Raw genomic sequence first — 23,047 nt, forward strand, 5'->3', positions numbered from 1 at the left:
ATTTGTTTGATTTAGAACGTAATATAATTGTAAATGTTATATATATATATATGTTTATTTATAAATGAAAATATTATACATTTTATTTATAAATATTCTTCAAAAAGAATAAAAAATAATTTTTGTTATGAATGTAATTGTATAATTTTTATCTCTACTTTTCATAGCCTGTAAATGAGAAAAAATAATACAGTGAAATAATGAAAATAACATAAGAAAATTATAATTATGAAAAAACATACTGTACATTTATTTATAAAGTAATACATACTACAATAATACTAATCGTGGTATTATGTTACCATTCTATACAATTCGACAATTAATTTCTCGTACTTAGGTACACTTACGTATTATGTACCTTAGGTAGCAACGAACGATCAACACGCATCTATGTTATATAAATTAATCTTTCTATATTAATATATTTTAAAAGAGACCCCCGTTATATTTATGCAGTTTTGCAACATTTATGGCAAATCGTATCGATTTATCCTTATGTTGAACTTGATAATATTCGTCGATTTATCTTTCCTCCTTTTCCAAAGATAATTGCAGTTTTTTTTAAAACAAATATTTTAACTCTTTGCGATTTACTGCAACTAAGAGTCAAAAAGTTTTTTTTTCCGTTTTCACTGAAAAAAAGTCAAAGGTTTCTAAACATAAAATGATTGTTAGTTTATTATATTTTTCATTAATTATGTTAAATTATTACGTAGTATTGACTTAATAATATTATTATATTTTCTTCTAGCAAATCGCAAAGAAATAATAAATATATAAATATTTTTCGTGCATTGCGAACACATTTTCTCATAAAACTCATTACTTTTCAACGATTTGACCAGTGTTGCACTGGTTACAGTATACCGTCAATTGCGTGCAAAACTCCATTTGTTGCCGGTATGTTATGCGTTACGACATGTACTTCGTTCACTCGTACTCGACCTGGAACAACATAGTTTACTGTTTCTTTTCTATTGCAAAACTCTTTCCTAATTATTAATTATAGAATCATTCGTACGGAGACAATTACAAATCCATTAAAACAAAATGAAATATCGAAAGTAAAAGAACCATTTTCTTTTACCAAGATAGGTAAAATAACTCGAATGCATAAAAAGAAATTACGTTCGTTCTATAGCTCGAAAGTTACGTTACTACGCGAAAGGGAGTGTTTAATTACGAGGTGGGGGAGTCACTGCTTAATGAGCAAATAGGTTATTAGGACGCTGATTTTTCACGATTCACTATAATTTTTATAGGAAGAAAATTCTTCGAATTATTTCAGCTCGGGAAATTATCGCACTTAATATATATTTATCATATTCAATGAACGTAACTCTATACAGAGAATCAAGAATTCAATTTCGTTCAATCCATTCAACACTTTAATTCCTTAAAGAATTCTAATTTTTCTAATTTTCTCTTCTAGTATCATTTCTTTTTTTAATTTATTACTTGATAATTTATGTAATATCTTCTTCTTTTACTTACCGCCATTTTTGTGAATATGAATAGGCGACTGTGGACGAAGAGTATCTTTTTGCAAATAGTACCTCATACCTGCCGTGTACAGAGTGGATGGAATTACGTGTCTCGAGATAATCGTTTTTGCAGCTTCTGGCCCATCTTCTTCTGTCCAAACCGGTGCTCCGTCTTTCGAAAATGATTCGAAAGCGGAGTCTGTTGGAGCGAAAACGGTGAAAGTTTTGGGTCCTGCAAAGATTATTTCCGTGTTAGCGACAATTAATAATTTTACCATAGCCACCATTTTACCACATATAACTATAATAATTTTTGTGAAATCTGAATTATTAAGAAAATTTCCATTAAAATAATTTAATAATTTAGTAATTAAAGTCTTTTCATGCTATACAACAATTTACTAATAAATATTTAATTATAATTTAATTAATAATAAATATTTCATAAGAATTTTACTTGGGATATCTTACGATATTTTAAATAGGAAATTAAATTACACAATTGTTGTACTATGATGATATTTAATCAATTATGTGTTGTTATATTCTTAAATAAAAATCTTCGAAAATCTTGTATTAAGTATATCTCGTTGTATATCATTAAATAACTATTAACATTAAATAACTATTGTACATATATCACATTAATATATTCAGTATTACCAGCTTGTCAACTCTTTAACGATGGAAAGGATTCATTAGCGAATAAAAAAAAGTCCTACAAGCAAAACATTAGAAACTACGATTTTAGGAAAGATATTAGACGACATTAAGTCGATGTTATCGAATGTGTACCGGTTATTTCAATCGTCATCAATTTCTCATCAACTCCTCTTTATCACTGAGAGTTTAATGTAGCACGGATATGAGAAATGCAAATAAAAAGTTCATAAATTACATGTTATTTTGTGAGATTTTAAAGAATCAGGCATGGTTGACATATAAGTACAATCTAATTTCAATAGCCGGTAGTAATTTAACATGATTTAACTTTATTTTTCATAAGCATAAATTTATTCTTCTCATTTATTTGCTCTAGTTTACCTGCTAAAGTATCTTGAAGACCTGAAGTATAAAGCATCTTTAGGAAAGTAGTGAATCTTCTTTCGCGATCAGCTTGCAATGTTTGCACCAAATCGCCAACCGGAAGGGGAAACATCACCCTATCAATGGCATGAGCGATGCCTTGTGGTATCTCGATGTCTCGTTTAGTCGATGCCACTTTTGCACCATTTATCGTTGTCACCTGCTTGTAAAAAGAAACAAAAAAGGAACAGAGTTGTTAACGCTTAGATGAAAATTAATATTAATCGTATAATGTTTATAATTTTTACAATATAATTTAAAGAAAGCCAAATTACCTTGCGATTAAAAAGAAATTATTTATTTCAGTTTTTGTTAATTACATTTCGGATTTTTCTAAGAGAAGATCAAACAATGTTGTATCTTTAAATACGTATATAATGTTATGCATTATTAACGAGTGAATGGAATGTTTCCAACGTTTTCTAGAAGGCCGACAAACTAGATCAACGATCGATCGAGAAAAGTAATGAATATGGAATGTTGAGTATAACTCGTTGATCCAAAAATGAGGATCGATGGAAATAGGTTGTTCACCTTCCTTCACTGGAAGGTCAGTGAAACTATTAATGACAACGTAACTTGAAATTACAAGTGCAACGAGAGATATACAGGATGATTCACGATATCGTTCGTTAATACCTTGATATCGTTCCATTCATGGTCGTGCATTGCGTATTCATTCACTCTTAATTGCGTTCCAGCTAAACTGACGCCAGTCATTTCATCTTGCAACGAATTGATTCTGAAGGCTCCTGGTATCACATGGTGCAGCAAAAGCTAAAAATCAATCATACACATTAAATTATACACATCATCGACATAGTTTATTTAATTATTGCAAAATAAAGGAAAGAGTATATTCTTCTTCAGTTTCATTAAAAACTACCGTTTGTAAGCCAATGTCTTTTATAATTGTTTCTTCAATTCAAGAATCTTGAGAAATTAATATTAATTATCGGAGCTATAAATCAATGAATGTAAATGTACCCCGCTAAGAAGTCGTGGATTATCTCGGAATTTTTGTTCTGCCTTCTCTGGACCACCAAGTTGTACCAACAACGTTCTGAAAGCCTTGTCTGTCGGGACAAATATCGTGTACGGACCTGTAGAACATTACAAGACAGTTAATTTCTTCGTTAAGTATAAATGATTGTTCAAACAAAATTTCCAAATGAAATACACATAGATGACTGTTCAAAAGAAATTCGACTACATACTATTTTCTTCAACCTGACTTGTTATTTTTTAGATCTATCTCAAACATTCGTCTCTATCTGACGCTAACATTGGTCCGTTTTCGCATGATTTTGCGACATACATAAGGGGTGCGTTTGTTCTGGATCCGGTTTCAGAGATGTCACGATAGAGACAAACGAACCTTTCTCAACCACAACGATAATTATCATCCGGTCTCTCGTTTGACACGGAGAGACATCGTTACGCTTCTTTGATTTTTAATCGACGGAAGTGTATGGTGTTTTTCCCGTTTGGCTAACGCGTCGATAATTAGATCTGATCGTTGCACGATCTCCTCCGACGCGTTTCTCTGCCGCCAATTTTCACAATCATTTTTAATTGCCTCAGAAGCGACTGGACATCGCCCGAGTCTCTAGATTATTACTTACGCAATGCATCCGTGTAATTCAACGTTTTCACCGTTAACAGAATGAGAACGCGGACTTTTGTAATTAGAATGGTGATTGTCAATCAACTGTCGTAAACTGGAATTGTTCAATTCGTAATTACGTAGCTCAGGGGAGTTAGAAAATTCTGCACGTTGGAAACTAAAGCTATATTTGAAAAAGATAAAAGTAGCTATATATATATAAAATTCATTTATTTTATTTGTTTATCATATTTTATCACATTCTGTTTGAACGTTATTTCATCAACTAAAGTATTAAACAATTCACAATGGACCATAGTAACGAATTGAATCAACGAGTCAACAGTGAATGTTGAAAATTCATCCTTGTGCCAATTTAACAAAATGCAATTTATAAGTGTTGTAAAGTTGAAAATGGAACTAATTAAACTTGAAAGATATCGAGAGATCGTGGATTCTTTAATATCACACTGTTCCCATTCGCAATCCATTCCTTTAATAGACTTTAATTACTTGTCATTGGACAACAGCAAGACAACAAATACGGTGATAGAATTTATAAATTATATAAATACAAAAAGAGGTTGCGAACGTTCGACCGAATCGATGATTTATATATAGGTCGTATCAATTAACGTAACGCCGTAAGACCGCAATTAAACCGACTTTTGTAATTCGAAGGTTCGTACAACGAGAAAACGACCATTATTGTTCTAGCGATGAGGCAGCGGTGTCGAAACGTTCAAGAGAGTGATCCGTGAGAACATTTTTCTAATGAATATTGCATGACTAAATTGGACGCCGGGATGGAGCGAAACATTTGTACAGATTATAAATCTTCGTTGTTTATAAAAAACCTCCTCATAGGTTTCTATTGCAATCTCACTCCAAACTTGTTTCAATAAGAAGAGAAGGCTAATAATTCACTCGCCGGTTACGTTGTGAAATTCAACTTTATGAGACAGCCAGTTCAAAATCCTTCATCTCGTTTTTATTTCAGTTTTGCTAGGGAAAAGGAGAAAAAAGGGATTTGATCATTCGCTCACCAGTTTCGTTCAGCACGTTGTCCAAACCCGATTGCCTTAAATATTTCGCCATGGCAAACAATCCTTCCCTCCTAAGCAACGTGATCAGACTTTCGTGTGTTTGACTTCTGGTGGAAGGTGATTCGATGGTCGGTGAGATGGTGGACCTTTCGAAACTGTCCTGGTAGATTATATTGTCGTTATGTAAGGTGGTCGATGGTCTCGTGGTGGTCTTGAGGGTCGGCGAAGTTTCACCGGGTGGCCTGACGGTGAGGTGAATGTAAGAATTGGTCGACTGATGCGAGAAAGTTGTCGGCACCGACGCAGGTGTTGTCGTGATGATTTCATTAACCGGGGCCATCGTTGGGATGAAGTGATTTCTCGTTACACTTGGATATTTCGATGTTGCTCGATTATCCTGATCCGAGGAGGTCAACTTAGGGGTGCTTGTGCTCACGGGTCCGAGTGAATTGAACACGTGATTGGTGACACTCGACGCTGAGGACAAGTACTTGTCCGTCGTGGATACGGAATTTGGTGAAACTGTCACGTGAGGGAAATGTTCCGTTGGTTTGCTGCAAAAGAAAGATATTGTTCCTATTTATCGAGCATGAACAATATCAATGATCTGATGGACTGATTCCTGATTGTTAAATTAGAAAAGAGATATATCTTAATTAAGACTACAGGCGTAAATGAAATAAAATTAAAATAAAATACCCTATTACATGTACCTCTCCGTATATCTCGAGGAAATAGAAGTAGATCTCGGTGCGGTCGATCTAGAAGTTGTGGACGCAACACCCTGTCTCGTTGAGATCGAATTTGGATCCAAACTGGACGGGAAACTCTGAAGAGAAGACAGAGTGGTCGGATTCGAGGAACTCGGTGGCAACTTCAGTTCTCCTTTCTTAATCTTCTCCACGATAGACTCAACCTCGCTGCCTTCCTTCTCTGTGTTCCCTTTCACCCCTTGCACCTTGTAACTGCCATCAGGTTGCTCCTCCAGTACTACAAACGTCACCTTTTTCGCTGGCAAACTCTGAATCGGTGCCTTTCCAATCTCCTCCAGCTTTCCATCGCTCTTCTGTCTGATGACTTCGAAATCTGCCCCAGGAGGGAGCACGCCCTTGGTCAATTCTTCAAGAATGGCCTTTGGAGGCTTGATAGTCGTCGTCGAGGTAGTCAGTGCCAAGGTGGACGTAGTTAAAATCGATCCATCGGCAGGAATATTAGACGTCAAGCTGCTCGAGGAATCGATGAACTGGATTTTCTTCCCATTGGGAAGTACTATGTCCCTTGTGCTAACGTTTCTTATGTCGTCGTCGACAGACTGGGCCAAAGCTAGCTTCAGCTGTTTCAATAAAACGTCTCTTTCCGACCCCAAGGACGCAGACCTGGTCTTCGGCGTGGTACTCCTCGACGTTCCTGGCTTCTCAGTCTGATATATAACCTTGATCTGAGGCTTCGGCTTACCCTGTTGTGCAAACTGATTCTGTTGCTCTTGTATCAAACTCAATAAATTCTCGGGGATAGCAGAAGTGACTGTTGCTTTTTCTTGATAAGCTTTGGAGGAGACTGGCGTGACGATGGTCGGTTTGCTGGTCGTTGTGATCCTTGGAGTTGTCGTTGTCGTGGGTGAGATTGGCGTGGTCGTGGAGTACTTCTTCTGATGAGTGGCTATCGCCTTCAAGAACAGATCTGTTTCAGATGGAGTGATTTTTCTTGTGGGCAACGACACGAGAACTGGAGATGCCGTAGTGCTGACAGCAATGGTACTAGGTGAAGTGACAGGAGGTGGTGGAGGAGTCGTCGACGTGAGTTTCTGAAGCTGTTGGAGCCTCAGAAGTTCTTGCTGTCTTCGTAACTCCTGCTGTTCCAATAGTAACTGTTGCCTCTGTTTCTGCAACAATTCCAACTCGCGTTGCTTCTCCAAATATTCCTGCAGCTGCAACGTTTGTCGATCGCTGAACAAGGGCTGCGACAGGTCTTGCTGAAGATTCTGAAAATGGCTGTTGATATTTTGATACTGGCTGCCGAATTGTTGCGGGAACTGTTGCTGCTGCTTCGCTGGCTGAGACTGGAATTGAGCCTGAGTATTCAAGTAGTTTGGATTGCTGAGTTGTTGAGCGATTTTTTGCTGCTGTTCTTGTATCAATTGCTGAACCTGCTGCTGCTGCTGGTACAGCTGCTGAAGTTGTTGCTGTTTCGCACGATCAACTTTATATTTGGCCAGTGACGAGTAAGACGCGCTAGTTTGCGGCTTGGAGGCAATTTGGTCAAAGGAGCCTCGAGGGTTGGATACGTCTTGGGGTCGACGGAAACGTTGTTGGTGTTGTTGAACATCGCTCAATATCTGGGCCTGTTGGGAGGCTGAGAGACGCGGTCGTGGATCGTTCGATGGATGACTCTAAATAAAATTTGATATTTGTTACATGTCAATTATACGTCATGTTTCTATATTTTCGTTATATTATAGTATTTAGTTAGAAAACATGTATAATGATATGAATCTCTTAGAAGTAAAATTTATCAACTCCACTCTTGGTAAAATTATTAATATCATCCAAGTACGTTAAAATTCATCATCCACCCTCAAAAAAAAATCTTACTTCCATAAATATGTTTTTCACAGAAACTATTTAATTAAATTTCAAAAAATGTTAATTATGTGGAGATCAATTTACGAAATAAAACATCGTTTACAATGATAATAGATGTCGACATATTCATAAAGTTTGCATCAATTACGGGGTCAGTCAATTCCCGAATCGCACGTTTAATCATCGGTAGTTCTGTAATTATTTGCAAGGGAATCTAACGCGTATTCATGGCGATTAATTATCAGCTTTGTTCAAGAAAGAGAGAAAGAGAGTCCGATGCAATTAAGATCGCGATAATTAGCCGAGGCCATTGTTTCAGACTCTCTTCTCCGCGTCAACGTCGTGCCAGAGGCTGTGAGACAATCTCCCCCGAGTCTTCGAGAAAGTATAACTCGTCGTGGTTTTCATTTCAGCGTCCTCGCGTAATAACTCGTTCGACGATCTCGAATTTAAATTGAAATCTCTTGTGCCATCTCGGTGCTCGGCTGCGCTGTTTCAAGCTCTTTTTCGCCGCGTTTCTTTGTTACCTTTCTCTTTAAACCTTCGAATATAATTTATGTCGAAAGAAATCTAATCGATACGTCATAAACGCAATAATAAATAAATAAATAAATAATGTAAAAGCACATGAATTCTTTATATTCTCGTTTTATGAAAAAGAACAAGATGGAAAATTATTTTGATACCATTTGATTATGTTCCATATTCGAGCCGATGTGTGTTTCGATTTAAATAAAGAAATTGAAGAAATATTTTAGTTTTCTAGTGAGTAATGTAATAATTTAATTTAAAAAAAATGATAATGTTTGCTCAGCATCAATACTACCATTGTATTTATTGACAGAAAATTTCTTTGAATTTTATTAGAGAACGTAGATCCGAGATTGTATTTTCTAAATAATTACCACTAAAAAATAGCGATTGCATCGAATTTGAAATTATAATACGATGAACAATGTTGGATAGAAGTTATGGTAGCATCGTTATCATAAATGAACCTCTGGCCGTTTATCAGCTAGCTTATTTACTGCCTTGCTTTTTTCTTCACTTTGTTTTAAGAAATGGTATTTATCAGGCACCGTTGGTTTCGAAAGCAAACGTACTCTTTCGTTACTAAAAAGTTACGTTGGAATTCCAATCAGAATTATGTCAGACGTTACGATATTTAATCCTATTCAGTTTCAACGGAATTTTAGAAAAAATTTTCAAGAAATCAGGCAAAGTGATTGATTTCTCGTTTGAATTTTACGTTATGGACTTTCTCTGAGTATTAAAAATCTTTTCTGGTAAATTGAAAATGAATTAAAATTGAAATGAAAATTTCGAAAGATTAATTCATACTATACGGCGTCACACATTGATATAAATAAATAAAAATTCGCAAATTACGAGGATCGCCATGTCTCTCTTTTTTTTTTTTTTTTGTTTCATTTCTAACAATACGTGAGTAGTTACCGAAAGTAAATATCTGATAATAAAATCGAAAGTCAATGTTATCAGACGAAACCATTGTCATTGTCGCGTGTTGGGTGTTACTAATTGCTGTAACAAGTAAGTTCTGGTATATTCCTCTTAATCGCTGAACGTGAGTTGAGAGCAATCAATCACTTGGTGTCTGGATAGACTAACAAGTATCAAGATAAACAGGCTAAGTAAGAGCAACTGGGGCAGGTTTCTGCCTCTCGCTAAAACCAGAAAAACGTGAGAATGAACGTGGAATGGGACGTGCCATTTGAGAATTAGAATATCATAAACGTAATTTGTACGTTGTAATTTTAATTCGAGATAGTTGCGAAACGTTCAGAATTTTTTTCAATTTAATATAAGAAATAATATTAGAATTAATAAACCGATCTGTAATATTATTCTGTTTATTTCCCGGTAGTAAGAAAGCTGGCAACGAAATAAGGCGGTAGAACTGTTTCACAAAACGATTAATTGAATTACACAAGCGTTAATGATAGACTGGTCGTGAGATGTGACTTGATTAATCCACATTACGTAATAATAATTTCAACGTCAGTTAGCGAAACAATAGGAACGTTTTCCTGATTCAAAAAGAAATATACCGCGAGTTTTCTCCGCTTGCTATTGCGAAAAGTTTCTTTCTGTCTACGGTTAAGAGTAATCGAGGCTTAGAAAGTGGACGTTTTAGAGAAGCTATACGGATCTATGATGTCAACAATAAAACATTGTTCCTGCACTCATTTTGCATTGCCAACTTTGCAGATGACTTCACGAGAGCATAACGAAGTTACTCGTTTTCTGCTCTTTCGTCATCGTATTTTATATATCTTAACGATACCACTATGCCAATAACAATCACATTGTTTGACGCTTTTATGAGAAAGAAAAATCAGCCACATTTGCAACTTTACGTGTAGTCTGTAGTATATTAAAAAGTTGTTTTTTTAAGAAAGAAAGATGTGAAAGCCGTCCTAAGCCGCCTAGGCAAGGATCATAATAAATAAATAAAAAAATAAATTAACAGTAGTATATTAAAAAGATTTTTTTTAGCAGTCTTTCTCTTTAGCAGTCCCATCAATCACGTTTTTCGTATTCTGGCGATTAAATTTCTCGCGAGCGTATGAAAAATTCACAGTCTGCCGAGTGAATGCAATTCAAGTAAGCCAGTCGAGCGACTCTCTTTTTACATATTAAACTCTTCCTCGGAGGATTTCATCGACTCGCATTCCCCTGACGTAACGAGATCACGTGCAACGATTGCAATCCTGTCCGCGGATCGGTGGCCACAGGTTTCCCACAGCTGATGTGAAGAAAAAAAGAGAAAAAAGAAAAAGGAAAAAGAAGAAAACTGTAATGTGGGTGCGGCTTCCTATCTCTCTCTCCTATTAACAATCCACGTGGAGGACACGTTGCAGGACTATCTCTACGAATATCCATATGCCTGACCAGACAATCGTTCCGCGGTTCGGCACGATCGCGGATTTCCTTCTGACGCCGGCGGGGCAGGGCCTTATAAGCGATTGTAAACCAAAGGCTGTTTCAACGCAAACAACCAGGTGAACGGATCCATTTAGAGCCGAACGTGAAAACGGTAGTAAACAGCCGGTGAGATCGCGTTTTGTCTGTTCACAGGGTTGAGAAAGTGGAGAAGAATGAAAGGGAAAATGGGGAGAGGAATTAGTTCGCCTAATGTGTCTATTTAGTGTGACGCAACACGACGGAGAGAATTCTGGAAAAACTTGCAACGTATTGTCAATATCCGTGTGATGCTTGTTTGATCATTGTTTGCAGGCCATTATGCAATATATAATCAGCCGACGGTTTTCTTTGGTTTTGGTTCTTCTTATGTAAGAGACAGCAGTGTCAAATTAACGTGGAAGATTGATGTTTATTTGTTTGTTGAATTTGCAATGTACTTCATCGCTGTAAAAGCAATTTTCTGAAAATTCTGCCGCCACTTCTGAATCCTCACTGTAGATTTCAATTTTCTTGTTTCGTTCGTGTTCTCCTTGGAACAAGAACACCGTCTCGTAAACTTAAGAAATCGGTAATTACTCCAACAGGCATTAATTAACACGAGTCACGAACTATTACTGCAAATCAAATACCAATTAATCTACAATCGTTGAATAAAAGTATTTCGAATAGAGGGCAGATACTTACAATACTCCTCGTTACCTAAAATGAGTAACAGACTGTAACGATTCTATCCAGTCTAGTCCTAGATCCTTCCACCACTAACGCAGCAAAAACCATTTATTTTTCTCATCGTTCACTTTCCACGCGCATGCACGAGGAAATTCTTTGACATTACATCTTCCAGCAGCTACATCCATACCGAATATGCCACGCTACCCTTGTTATGCTACCGATTGCGTAATCGACCGGTACGCACCATCAAACGCGTGCATTCACTGCAGGACGCGGTACAGTCCCGTTATATAACGGGTGCTCCTTCTCTTTTACGCCCGGCAGACTACGGCGTTCCTAGCGTTTAACAGGACAGAGGATTTTTGCCACCTTTCGCTTTCATTCTGTTCTGTTTCGCCGAATATTTCTAAAGTTATACATTATTTCTGCGTTCGGCATGTAATGTAATTCGCTCCTGTTTCTCCGTTTCACGTTCGACTACGTTCCGTTGCGAGATCTCTTTCACTTCTTTCTTCTTTTTCTTTCTTCCTTTCTTTACGTTAACTGCGTAAACGTTAACTGGGTGAATTTTTAAGGAACGATTGACGAAAGTTAGGATATTAACAATTAGCAATTTGACCGAACTCGAGTTTCATTCGTGAATTTTTGTTCTATCTGAGACACCTTTTAAAGATTTCACTTGAAAACTAGCAGTATAAAACTGTAATGCCTACTAATAGTGCTTAAAAACTGTAGTACAAATAATAGCTGCAGAATACATAATGAAGACTTCATTAAGTAGTCTAAAATTTTTTGGAAGCTTAAAACAGTAAAAGAATTAACTCCTTAACTAAAGAATTAAAAATTAAATTAAATTGACCTCCTTCGAACAAAATATATTTGCTCACAGTGGAAATTAACTTAAGATATCACAATGTCAATGGGGTAAAGTAATTGAAAGATTTGGAAAAATAGAAGATTGGCGGATTGAGAAATAAAAATAAATAGGAAAGTTGAAGATTAGAGAGAAGAAAAATCGAATTTTAAAACAGTCCATTTAATTTAAAACATGGCATGTGGATGTAACGAAGACACTTATTAATTGCATATTTGATTTACGTAATCCACGAGCCTCGAAAATTCAGATACATGATAGAATCATACATCGCTTCACGAACATTTGTTACACACCAGAAAACATTTTAATCGTGTTTAAAATCTCTGAAGCGCTTCCTAACTCGTTTACGTAATCGAAATAGTTCATCTGTTCGTTCCTGATTTAAAAGAAACGAGTCAATTGACTGAAAGTTTAGAAAATGGTAATTATATCTGTATTATTCTTGTGTCTCTTATGCTATAAAATTATAGAGTCTACAATTGCATTTGGAACATCGGTACAATAGTTCGAGAACCTACAGAGCATCAAACTTCCTTCGAAGAAAGTTCACGGCTATTTTTTATTCTCTAACCGCGACATATAGGATCTTCGCCTGTGCCTCTACAAAAAAATTATTGGTAAATTAAGTTATGGCCGGGCGAAGTGTTTTCGACGACACAAGGGAAATAACGAGGCGCCATTAAAGCGCAGAGAAAGTCGGCAATATTTTTAAACGGAACGATCTGCTCCTCTTCCCACGACTTTCGAAACCGGCGTTGCTTCCTGATTAATTTCGAAACACCGTCTCACATGGACATTTTTTCAAGTTAATGAAATTGTCACTTTACTATCGTTGCTCGAACGAGCCCAGGCATGCATGTAAATCGCGTTGGTTCAATATAATATCAATTCCACGATTGGTTCGCGATAAGAAAAAAAAAAAAAAGAAAAAGAAAAAAAAGGAAGAAGAAGAAAAAACGCGCAATTGAGAGACTTGCAATTTTCGTCGAAACATTGAGCGCCGGTGGGTTTCATTGTGTTCGCGAAATACCTGATTACAGGGAGAAAAATCACTTTTTCATAATTGAAAGATTTATAAGGGGACCGTAAGACATTCGAGGCAGCGATTTAGTTGCAACTTTGAACGATGCTCGATTTCGTCATTGTGTTTACGAAAGTGTTTCATTCGCGAGAGGGATCTCGATTTTCTAAATTAATCGCGACACTCGTCCTATTTGCATAATCGATTTTTATTATTTTTTCACTTTGTCAATTCTTGCTGCTCAAAAATTGGGAGAATTGCTTTCACTCTGTTATAATACGGAATACAGCTAACGCTATAAAATATAAAAATAACATTTGCAATTAGTTGTTTAGAGTGACATTCGTCAAGTTTTCGTTACAACGTCGAATTAACATTTCCTATTCTATGATAAAGTCAATAAAGTTAGAGAAACGTGATTAGCAAAGAACGAATCCTCCTATTCACCGGAATTTCTCAATCTAAATTTCGATAGATTCAATTGAAAAAACAGAGCTGTTGTTATAAACGATATCGCAAATGTCATAAAGATGAGTAGCGAATCGCGAAATTGTCGTTTTATCTTTCAGTGTCTAGTTTTTAGTATCTTCTACTCCTCGTAGAAAGTATTCTACGCCAGTTGATTGCTTTTACTTTCGATTGCACGCGGGATCGTTCGATTTTAGTGAAAGGACGACCTGTAATATAACCATTTAACCGGATTCCTCTGCGCGAGCTTATGTACGCGTTATGTTCTGCGCCACACTTTTACGACAGGATTGCAAAAACTAGTCCAGTCCATCGATAAATTTCGTATACAACATGCTTGAAATTGTAATCTTCGATAAAATAAAATTTCGGACGTTATATTTGCAGTTCAGCGTAAGTTAGAAAAAAAAAAAAAAAACGTTTGCAAATCGTTAAATGTTAAAAATTTGATTTACAAATCATTGTTCCCTTTTTAGGGAAGTATGCAAAGTATGGTACGCATGCAGCGAATATTACTCAATACGTACGCGTATTGTAAGAGAATCAATGTCATGCGCGATCTAACACGTAATTACGTATTGCACGCTGGTGTTCAATGTCCTTTGCGAGATATGCATATAGAGCGACTTGCAGTTGAATGGTATCAGAGTGAAAGGTGTATGTTAACGAGAAACATAGCAAGTTATCAATTTCATAACAACTAAACGATCAAAAATACTATTTGTTTGTGTTACGAGTTGAATTGAATACGAGCGACGAACAAAGTCCAATGTTAACAAAATGATTAAGTATTTTCAACTTAATAAAAAGCAAACGAAACAAACAGTTGAAATCGCACGAAAGTTAATTCTTCATCCTTCTTTACCAATATCTAACAAAAATGTATAAACCATCCACTTGCGAAAACGATATTAATAAAACGTATATTCACCCTAACAAACGTATTTTCAACCACCGTTAAATACAAATTCAATTTCAAAATGATTAGATATTTTCAACTTAATAAAAAGCAAACGAAACAAACAGTTGAAATCGCACGAAGGTTAATTCTTCATTCTTCTTTACCAACATCTAACAAAAATGTATAAACCATCCACTTGGAAAAACGATATTAATAAAACGTATATTCACTCTAACAAGCGTATTTTCAACCACCGTTAAATACAAATTCAATTTCAAAATGATATTTTCAACTTAATAAAAAGCAAACGAAACAAACAGTTGAAATCACACGAAAGTTAATTCTTCATCCTTCTTTACCAATATCTAACAAAAATGTATAAACCATCCACTTGCAAAAACGATATTAATAAAACGTATATTCACTCTAACAAACGTATTTTTAACCACCGTTAAATACAAGTTCAATTTCAAAATAATGATCTGCCAATTGTGCTTTTCTTCGCCGGTCAACGCACGTGGAAATTTCATCGAGGGCAGACACTGTATCCTACGTCTTCGTACAGAAAAAGAGAAATTCACCCTTGGGTCATGTATAAGTCGCACTTTCAATCTTACTATCGTGAAATCGCTCCTTCTCTTCCTGCTCTTTACATTTCCTCGTTAAGAGGCTCGTACATCATTGATCTTCAATTAATGTCACTAGTCCTTTTAGTTTGTTTAGAAAGGCTAAGCTCGTCGTTTCTTACGTTGATTTCGTTATTGCGGGCAAAGTGTGTCAGGCCCGTGATATTCTTTACTTCGCCTCTTCCAAAGAAGGATTGATTAATCGAATTCGATAAACCGAAGGTACAAATTTCGACAAACTTCTATAGACGTACGGAGAATTTCATCGCGCGACGTATTATAAATTTTATTCGAGAAAGTTTCAACGCAGAAACGATCACTATGATTTCATATGTAAACATACGTGACACGTGACTAATCTGTAAAAAGTAAATTTCTCTACGTAATAATAAGAAGATTTGTGGAAGAAGAAAAATGCAGACTTTTTCAAAAAAAAGGTTTACTTTCTTGATTCCTCGTAAGATGTCTATCACCACAAATTTATTAATTATAAATCGTTTAATCTCTTAAATTCGATTCCTCCAAAATGCTTTCTTGCATTTAACTTTCAAAACTCTTTTACATCGACATTTACAGCTTCTCAGATTCTTCTCAAACATCAAATGACAACCATTTCAAGAGAAATTTATGCACTACAAGAGAACATATTAAGAAATTTATTCAACTATTTTTTAACGATGCCCAAATTTGGGGAAGAATTCAAGGAATCGTCGCAGCTGGTCTCAACTAACCGGAATCACGTTTTTATGGAACGGAACGTGCAGGCGTAAATACTTTTTAAAAGATTCGTTACTTTTGTTTCAAGAATCCCTGGAACGGTGTAATCAAACTAGTTTCCGAACGTATCATTTTCAGAAACGATTTACCTGCCGGAGATCTTTCTCTGCTGAAAAACGAGCACTTCCGTCTACCTGTAAATTACATTGAACTCGTTTCGACTCGGTTAGAGTCTGGCTAATCAGTATGGTTTCTGGAGAAAGTGAGAGACTGTGTGGCATCCTTCACCTTCACCTATTGTCCCGTATATTCGCCTCGTGTCCTCGAGAAAGGTGAATCGAATCGTGCTCTTCAACGCTCGACTTTGATAAATTCTTCGAGGCTTCGATCGATCTTGTTTAAATAGTTAAATGTATGTACGAAAATAATTAATAACACGCAGGATGTAAATTTAAAAAGAAAAAAAAAAAAGAAAACGTCAAGTAGCATTTTTTAGAGGACACGTGCGAATAAAAATTCAAAACGAAAAAAGAAGTTGTTGTAAAAGAAACGGGGAAAGGAGCAAGAAGTTGAAATTGAAAGTGAAAACGGAAATGACTACCTTGGACGGATTTCCTGCGATCCGTTGGCAATGACGTCGAGGGTAAGGTTACAATCTCGATGGATCTACATAATTTTTCCTAGCGCCTGTCTTATTAATCAAAAAACGAAAATATATATATATGGGAGATTACGACGCAATCATAAAATTGTAAAAATTGTAATTATCGATCAACATCAAGTATTCAAATACAGAAGATAGAATCGTACGCTTGGAATGATTGGAATATTTGAAAGAAGAAATGTAAAAAAGAATCTCTAAATGATGGAAAATTACGAGTTCAAAATGCAGAGGTAATTAACGTAAATAACTGAGAATACGTGAACTGAAGCGATTGATTCGCGACTATTCTCGCTTCGACTTTGTGCCAACAGTTCTTTTTTTTTTTCTTTTCTTTTTAATAACGCAAAAGCGTTAAATATTATTTATAAAATGTAATCGTAATTATTGGAAAAGCGAGAATAAATCGCTGTCATTTGTCGGAAGGAAGAAAGGAACGATGAATTGCCGCGTTCGATGGGCAGAAGCATTCCGTGCGTGAAAACGGAAGCGTCAGGGACATTCTATCGACATGACTTCCGGTTCTTCTTCTTCCTCTTGGTCTTACGTATCGCGGCGTGTCTAACGGTGAAAAACGTAACTCTCGATTTCACGGATGCGAGCGAGCGAGCGAGCGAGCGAGGGAAAAAAAAACCTCTCCGTAAGAGAAACTATTTGGAAATGGAATCGACGTTGTTGCTTGGACGTCGCGTACGAGAGAAACGTCTGCAAGCGGCTGTGATGTTCTAAAGTTTATCGCCGAGTTCGTGAAAGTGTTCTTTGGCGGAATGACAGGAAAACACGAAGAACGTATATTCAACGAGATTTGTCGTTGACGGTGCCGACGGTGCGTAAAGGATAATAGAAAACTTCGTCTTCCTCTTTGTCAGTAAAGTATTGGAAGCGAAAAATTTGAAAGATTCAAGCATAAAAATTATGTGAGGAAAAATTCAAGCGTGTGAGAAAGTTTACGACGTGTTATCTTTGATAGTCGATGACGAACTTTACTTTCGTTCATTCGACGTTTTTTGTTTCACTGCTAATTACAAACTCTTATTATCTTTTTCTTCTTTTCTTTATACTCGATGAGAAAATTTGCAATTTCAAAGTTGAACGTCGCTTTAATTGTTATAATTGGGATATTGATCATGTAAACATATTCGTACGAATATTTATATTATATTTATTGTGTCGTTGAGGGAAAAGTAGGAAAATCGTGACCGAAGGAGAAGTGTTATACTAACTCTATGAAAGTAGACCCGAGATGTTCACCCACTAACAGAGTAACTTCTGACCCCTGTTTCTACCATCACTCAGAAACTTCTATCTGACGTCAGGTGTTCCTATCTCTGTCTTCTGCCTCTTGCATCCTTTTAGCAGTGTCCTCTTCCAATTGCTAGATTTCTCTCGAGCATCGAAGAAGCCTTCTATCGAGGACTCGAAGTACAAACTTTGTCAAACTCGCATCATGAAATTTACAACATTTATTTGCATTGGAATCCCTTGTGAAATAAAATAGTGAGAATTTAGATAACGATTTCTTCTCATATTACAAATAAGCGAAATGAATTTAACAAAGAAAACGGATTATGCAGTGGAAAAAATTTTTGTTACCGACATCTTTAAGGAATGTTAATGTCTCTACGAAAATAAAACGTCAAAATCAAAAAGCTATGATTTCGAAGTTGTGGAAAAGTACAGGAATTATTTTATTATCATGAAAAGAATTAAGAAACAAGATTCTTCGTTTAAAGTAGTCTGTTATACTAGGTTAAAGTTATAAAGATGAAAGATGATAGAAGGCACAGCAGAAAAACAAAGGAAACAAAGAACATTTCATAGAATCTTATTGCGAAGAACTGAATTTGATGATGAAGAGAAATCCTGGGTTAGATCATTTCAGAATGATTGCAGAAACGTACTGTAGTTAACGATGCGTAATTAAGTACAACGCTTACTTTGAATTTCAAGCTATTATCTTAATTACCATTATAAAAAGAATCTCTGAAGCGCTAGAAATATTAAAATTCCATATCGATTTTAGATCTCTCTTAGAACGAAACATGTGTTTAGAAATAACTGATCAATTTATGATACTCTGTGATTATTCGTGATCTGTTTACGAAAATAGATAATTTCATTAACTTTAAGATTCTGCTAAACAGATCCTATGTTTCTATATAGCAACTTTTGTGATACTTTTTCAACACTCACATACACCACACATAATGGAGTTAATGGAGTCTCGATATTTTTATAATATTTATAATATTTTTATCAGAGTTTATAATATTTTTATTTTCTAAATCTTCTTATTTGATAAACGACGTGTAGCATTATCTCTTCTTCCTCAATGTAATTAACAGTGTCAACGACAGTAAATAAAATTTATAATGAATAATGCTTTACAAACTCAATATTTCACAAATCGCACGAATAATAATGAACATTATAACGACTTGAGTGAAATTGAAAACTTGCTGAGAATGGCGACAAAAACGAATACGGAGAAAGAAGCGGCGCTTTAACAGAGCGAGCACAATTAACAGCGTGTGTCGTGGCTTTTATATCTTTTCGCGGATTTTACCGCCCAACTGGTGAAACTTGCTCACGATTGTCAGGAAAGATAGCGAAGAAGTATAGTAAAGTAAGTAAGTGTTTACTGTGGTCTGATTACGTCAGCCGCGAGAGCAAAAGAAGTAATTTCATCAAATCTGCATACCTATTGCAAATGGCTTCGTTTCACACTGTTCGTACGCGTGCGTACGTAGATAAGTATACTTTGTTCGTGGCTGCCGGAGAGATCTGGAAACAGATTTAATTGCATACGCCGGAACACGCTACGTGGCAATTTCTTTGCTAAAGGATCCTCGATACTTGTCAGATTGTGAAACGATCGACTTCGTAAACGCCTTTTGTAAAAGTCTTAGTAACCAAATGTGTGGTCACCGAGCCATTTGTTGTTAGACTGTAGATCTTGAAAATTCATACCTTTACGATCACGTTTACAGAAATAGAATTTAGATAGACATTCTTTTCATCTAAATATTTCAACGAGAATATTATTTTCGTACACTATTCTATACATACGTCTTTGGAGTTGATGAGCAGAAGTAAATGATGAATTTTTTTAATAAAAATTATTTGTAAATTATGCATGTTTGTATCGGCAATAAAATGGATATTTCTTATTACATCATACAATAAATCTACTTAGAAATTGAATATTTTATTTTATGATGGTCCAAGTATCCAATAAAAATCAAATTTAAAATTTATCCTTACTAATAGTTTGGCAATTTCTAAAATGGAGGAATATTTTAAAGCAATATAAAGATAATTTTTTAATTTTCTCGTTTTACATCTCAACGACGATATTAACCATATTAGATGGTGGAAAACATTCTGAGAAAATGTAATTTGCATACTGTGAGAGAGCGATAGTGAGAACGATAATTTCTACTAGAATGATATTCAAATGAAATGAGAGTCATTTCTTTTCAAGACGAACTCTACGATTTCTTAATCGAGATACTACCATTTAAAAATCCCGGCCCTCGAAAGTATAGATAATTGTCTTGTATTCAGTGTTGTATTTAGTTGATAGAAGCTTTGCAAGATGGTGAAACATCGATCTCGGCGATATAGAGGAAAACCTTGATCGACTACACGCGATCTTTTTACAGCTGAATGCTTCAAGATGTTTACTTTCTATGAAACAACATCAAAAGTCATCGATAAAACATTGTTGCACACTTTTAAATTAAAAGATACATTTATTCATTTAAATAAGTTATTGCAAATAAGTTATTCCATGCGCAAATTCTTATTTTATGATATAGATAGTAGAGAAGATTAATAAACTCTAGGTGGATTGCTTGATTCTCTACAGGTTCATATAAATTGGAATTCTACCATATAAATTGGAATTCTGCCACATTAAATCGATAGAAAACTTCTATCGTTTTCTTCACTTGAAACAAATTTTATCTGGAATTTCTATTAATTGATCTTCATTATTCATGGTCCAATATACACTTGTCCAGCACTATATCTTCCACTTATCCAATTTATTTTTGTTATTAAAATATTCTTCCAATACTCTACAGTCTGATTCTAGGTTTCAGATATTTGTCTTGTCAAAATTTGTTGATAGAAATCTGAACAATCTTTATCTATCTGTATATTGAAAGAAGTTTATGAAACTTATGCCTCTCTTATAGTTTCTAATTTAAATTCTTCTTAAGTCTCCAAATTCTCTAATTTTGCAACAATATTTTATACCAAAGTAATACGAAATTTCTTAAGAAAGATTACAAGAAAAACAACCTTTTTTAACAATTTTAACCAACAAAGAAAGAAGAAATTATATAAATCTATATAGAGAATCTATATAAGAAAAAAAATAAAAATAGTATTTTCCTTACCTGTTGAAAATGAGTTAAATCAGTCCCTGAGAGGATCGCCGGGTCAGCTTCAGCAGCAACGAAACCCTGTATCCTCAGGATCGTGGTGATCCACAGAAAGCACAGAACGTTACTCCGTCTCATCGCGTCAACGATCCTCCTTCCTCTTCGATTATCGAGCAATGTTCACACACGGATTGCCTTTTTCTACGAACTTCACCACCGGAACATCGACACCCCACTAAACGGTCTATTTCTTCTCTCTTCCGAAAAATTCGTCGACTTTCGAATTTACTCGACTAAACCAAATAATTACGCTAACTTGTATACTCCTTCTATAAACTTCCCTCAAACAAATATCTATCTCTCTTTTCTCACAAAATATCGAGTCGATCAATCAACTTGCAAGTTGTACGAAAGGAAACGAATTAATTTGAATTGATGAGTCTCGTTAATCAAAGCGAAAGCGTCATTCAAAGGGGAAAATAAGGTTCTCAAGTCGTTTTATCGGAAGAAAGAATGGCTGACCTTTTCTCGTGTTAGCGGAGAAATGAAAACAAGAGGACAATGGCGAAGACGCGCCAGGCCTGCTTCGCTGACAAGTTCACACGTTGACGAGGACGAGTTTGGGACTGTTGGAGATCGGAAAACGTCTGAGAGTTTTACTTCTCCAGCCGGGGAAGAGTTCCTCAGAGGCATAGAACCCAGGTGGGAGACGAACAGGTAGGACGGTGAACGTGTTGGTTTCAAACCCACTTCTCTCTTCTATTTGCCGCCTTCTTTGACTGGAACCAGCATTCGTTTTACATTTTATTAGGACATTTGCCAACAATCGATAGAAATCTGTATTAGAATGTTGATTGTGTTAGTATTGGATGCGAATTGAAGTACACATCTTTGATGGAAAAGAAGAGAAAAGACGTCCAGTTATATTAAATAAAATAATACGTTTCGTAATTAATTCAGAAACTTTCTATGAATATATGTGATATAGAATTGGTAATGACAATAATAATAAGAAAAAGGTAATCATGTAATCTTATCGATTGAATCGGAAGGAGGAAGCTAGATTCTAATCCCGATTAATAATCAGAAAAATATGTAAACTATTCTTTTACAATATAACAGTTAATTTTGTTATTTACATGTCGGGTATTTCGTACAGTGTAATCTCTAAAATTAAAATTTTATGAATTTATAATTAAAATATAATTCAACTACGAGGCATAAAGATTGATACAAATACAAAAGCATAAAATGTATGATTAAAGTAAAACGGCATTCAATTCTAATTCTTTCTCAGATTAATAAACAGTTTGCTAATTTCAATGGGTAAGCTAACAATGTAAGAAATATAAGAAATGAAAAAAATGAAAAGAAAGTGTTATACAGAAAGTACACGTAGATTTAATAGGATAACAAGCTGATTCAATCAGTCAAATCAGACAACATGCTTTATCAAAAGAAATACTTGTAGAGAAGATTACATGAACGGTTTTTGAATTGAAAGGAAAAAGGAGGGGAATTGATGTACGTCGGGAGATTACTTAACACCATTGAAACGAACAGAAACGCTCGAACGAGCATCAAGTTATTCTAGTTTCGCTCGAACGTTCCGGAGACCGCGCAAAAGCGCATCGTAGCGTTTTACAAACAATTTCGGCATTTACTTCCGATAATAAATCGCTTTTAGCTGTCGTTTTTAGCATGCTCACGGAAGTATTATGAATGAAATGAACCGGCGTACTGCAATGAATTTCTTCAGTTTTAAAACAAGGAATTGAGAAGAGAAGAATTATTGGTGTATGTCAGAAAAAAAAAATTGGAATCTCTTACAATCTTTAGAATAAGATGAAGAATTATACTGTTAAAAATTAGGAAACATGACAGATGAAAGTTTTATAACAGATATAATAATTGAGAAACCTTTTCAGACAGTTCCTCAAACATATCGATAAAATAAATG

At 35.3% G+C, this 23,047-nt stretch overlaps 1 protein-coding gene across 2 annotated transcripts; it reads right to left on the reverse strand.

Annotated features, from left to right (window-relative positions):
• Window positions 1-226: 226 nt before the first annotated feature.
• LOC122535864 (mucin-5AC) lies at window positions 227-21,832 on the reverse strand. Of its 2 annotated transcripts, XM_043667742.1 has the most exons (9): window positions 21,610-21,832; window positions 21,103-21,380; window positions 5,939-7,614; window positions 5,226-5,779; window positions 3,561-3,676; window positions 3,213-3,350; window positions 2,532-2,736; window positions 1,498-1,719; window positions 227-948 (listed from the first exon to the last, which is right to left on the reverse strand). In XM_043667742.1, the coding sequence occupies exons 2-9, from the start codon at window positions 21,223-21,225 to the stop codon at window positions 860-862; spliced, it is 3,123 nt and encodes a 1,040-aa protein (XP_043523677.1). In that variant the 5' UTR covers window positions 21,226-21,380; window positions 21,610-21,832; the 3' UTR covers window positions 227-859. The 2 variants fall into 2 exon arrangements, with proteins under 2 accessions (XP_043523677.1, XP_043523678.1); XM_043667743.1 differs by having other exon boundaries at window positions 2,532-2,733; window positions 21,103-21,831.
• Between the last annotated feature and the right edge of the window lie 1,215 nt (window positions 21,833-23,047).

The sequence above is a fragment of the Frieseomelitta varia genome, unplaced genomic scaffold (assembly GCF_011392965.1).
Source record: "Frieseomelitta varia isolate USP_RPSP 00005682 unplaced genomic scaffold, Fvar_1.2 scaffold_780, whole genome shotgun sequence".
Lineage (NCBI taxonomy): Eukaryota > Metazoa > Arthropoda > Insecta > Hymenoptera > Apidae > Frieseomelitta > Frieseomelitta varia.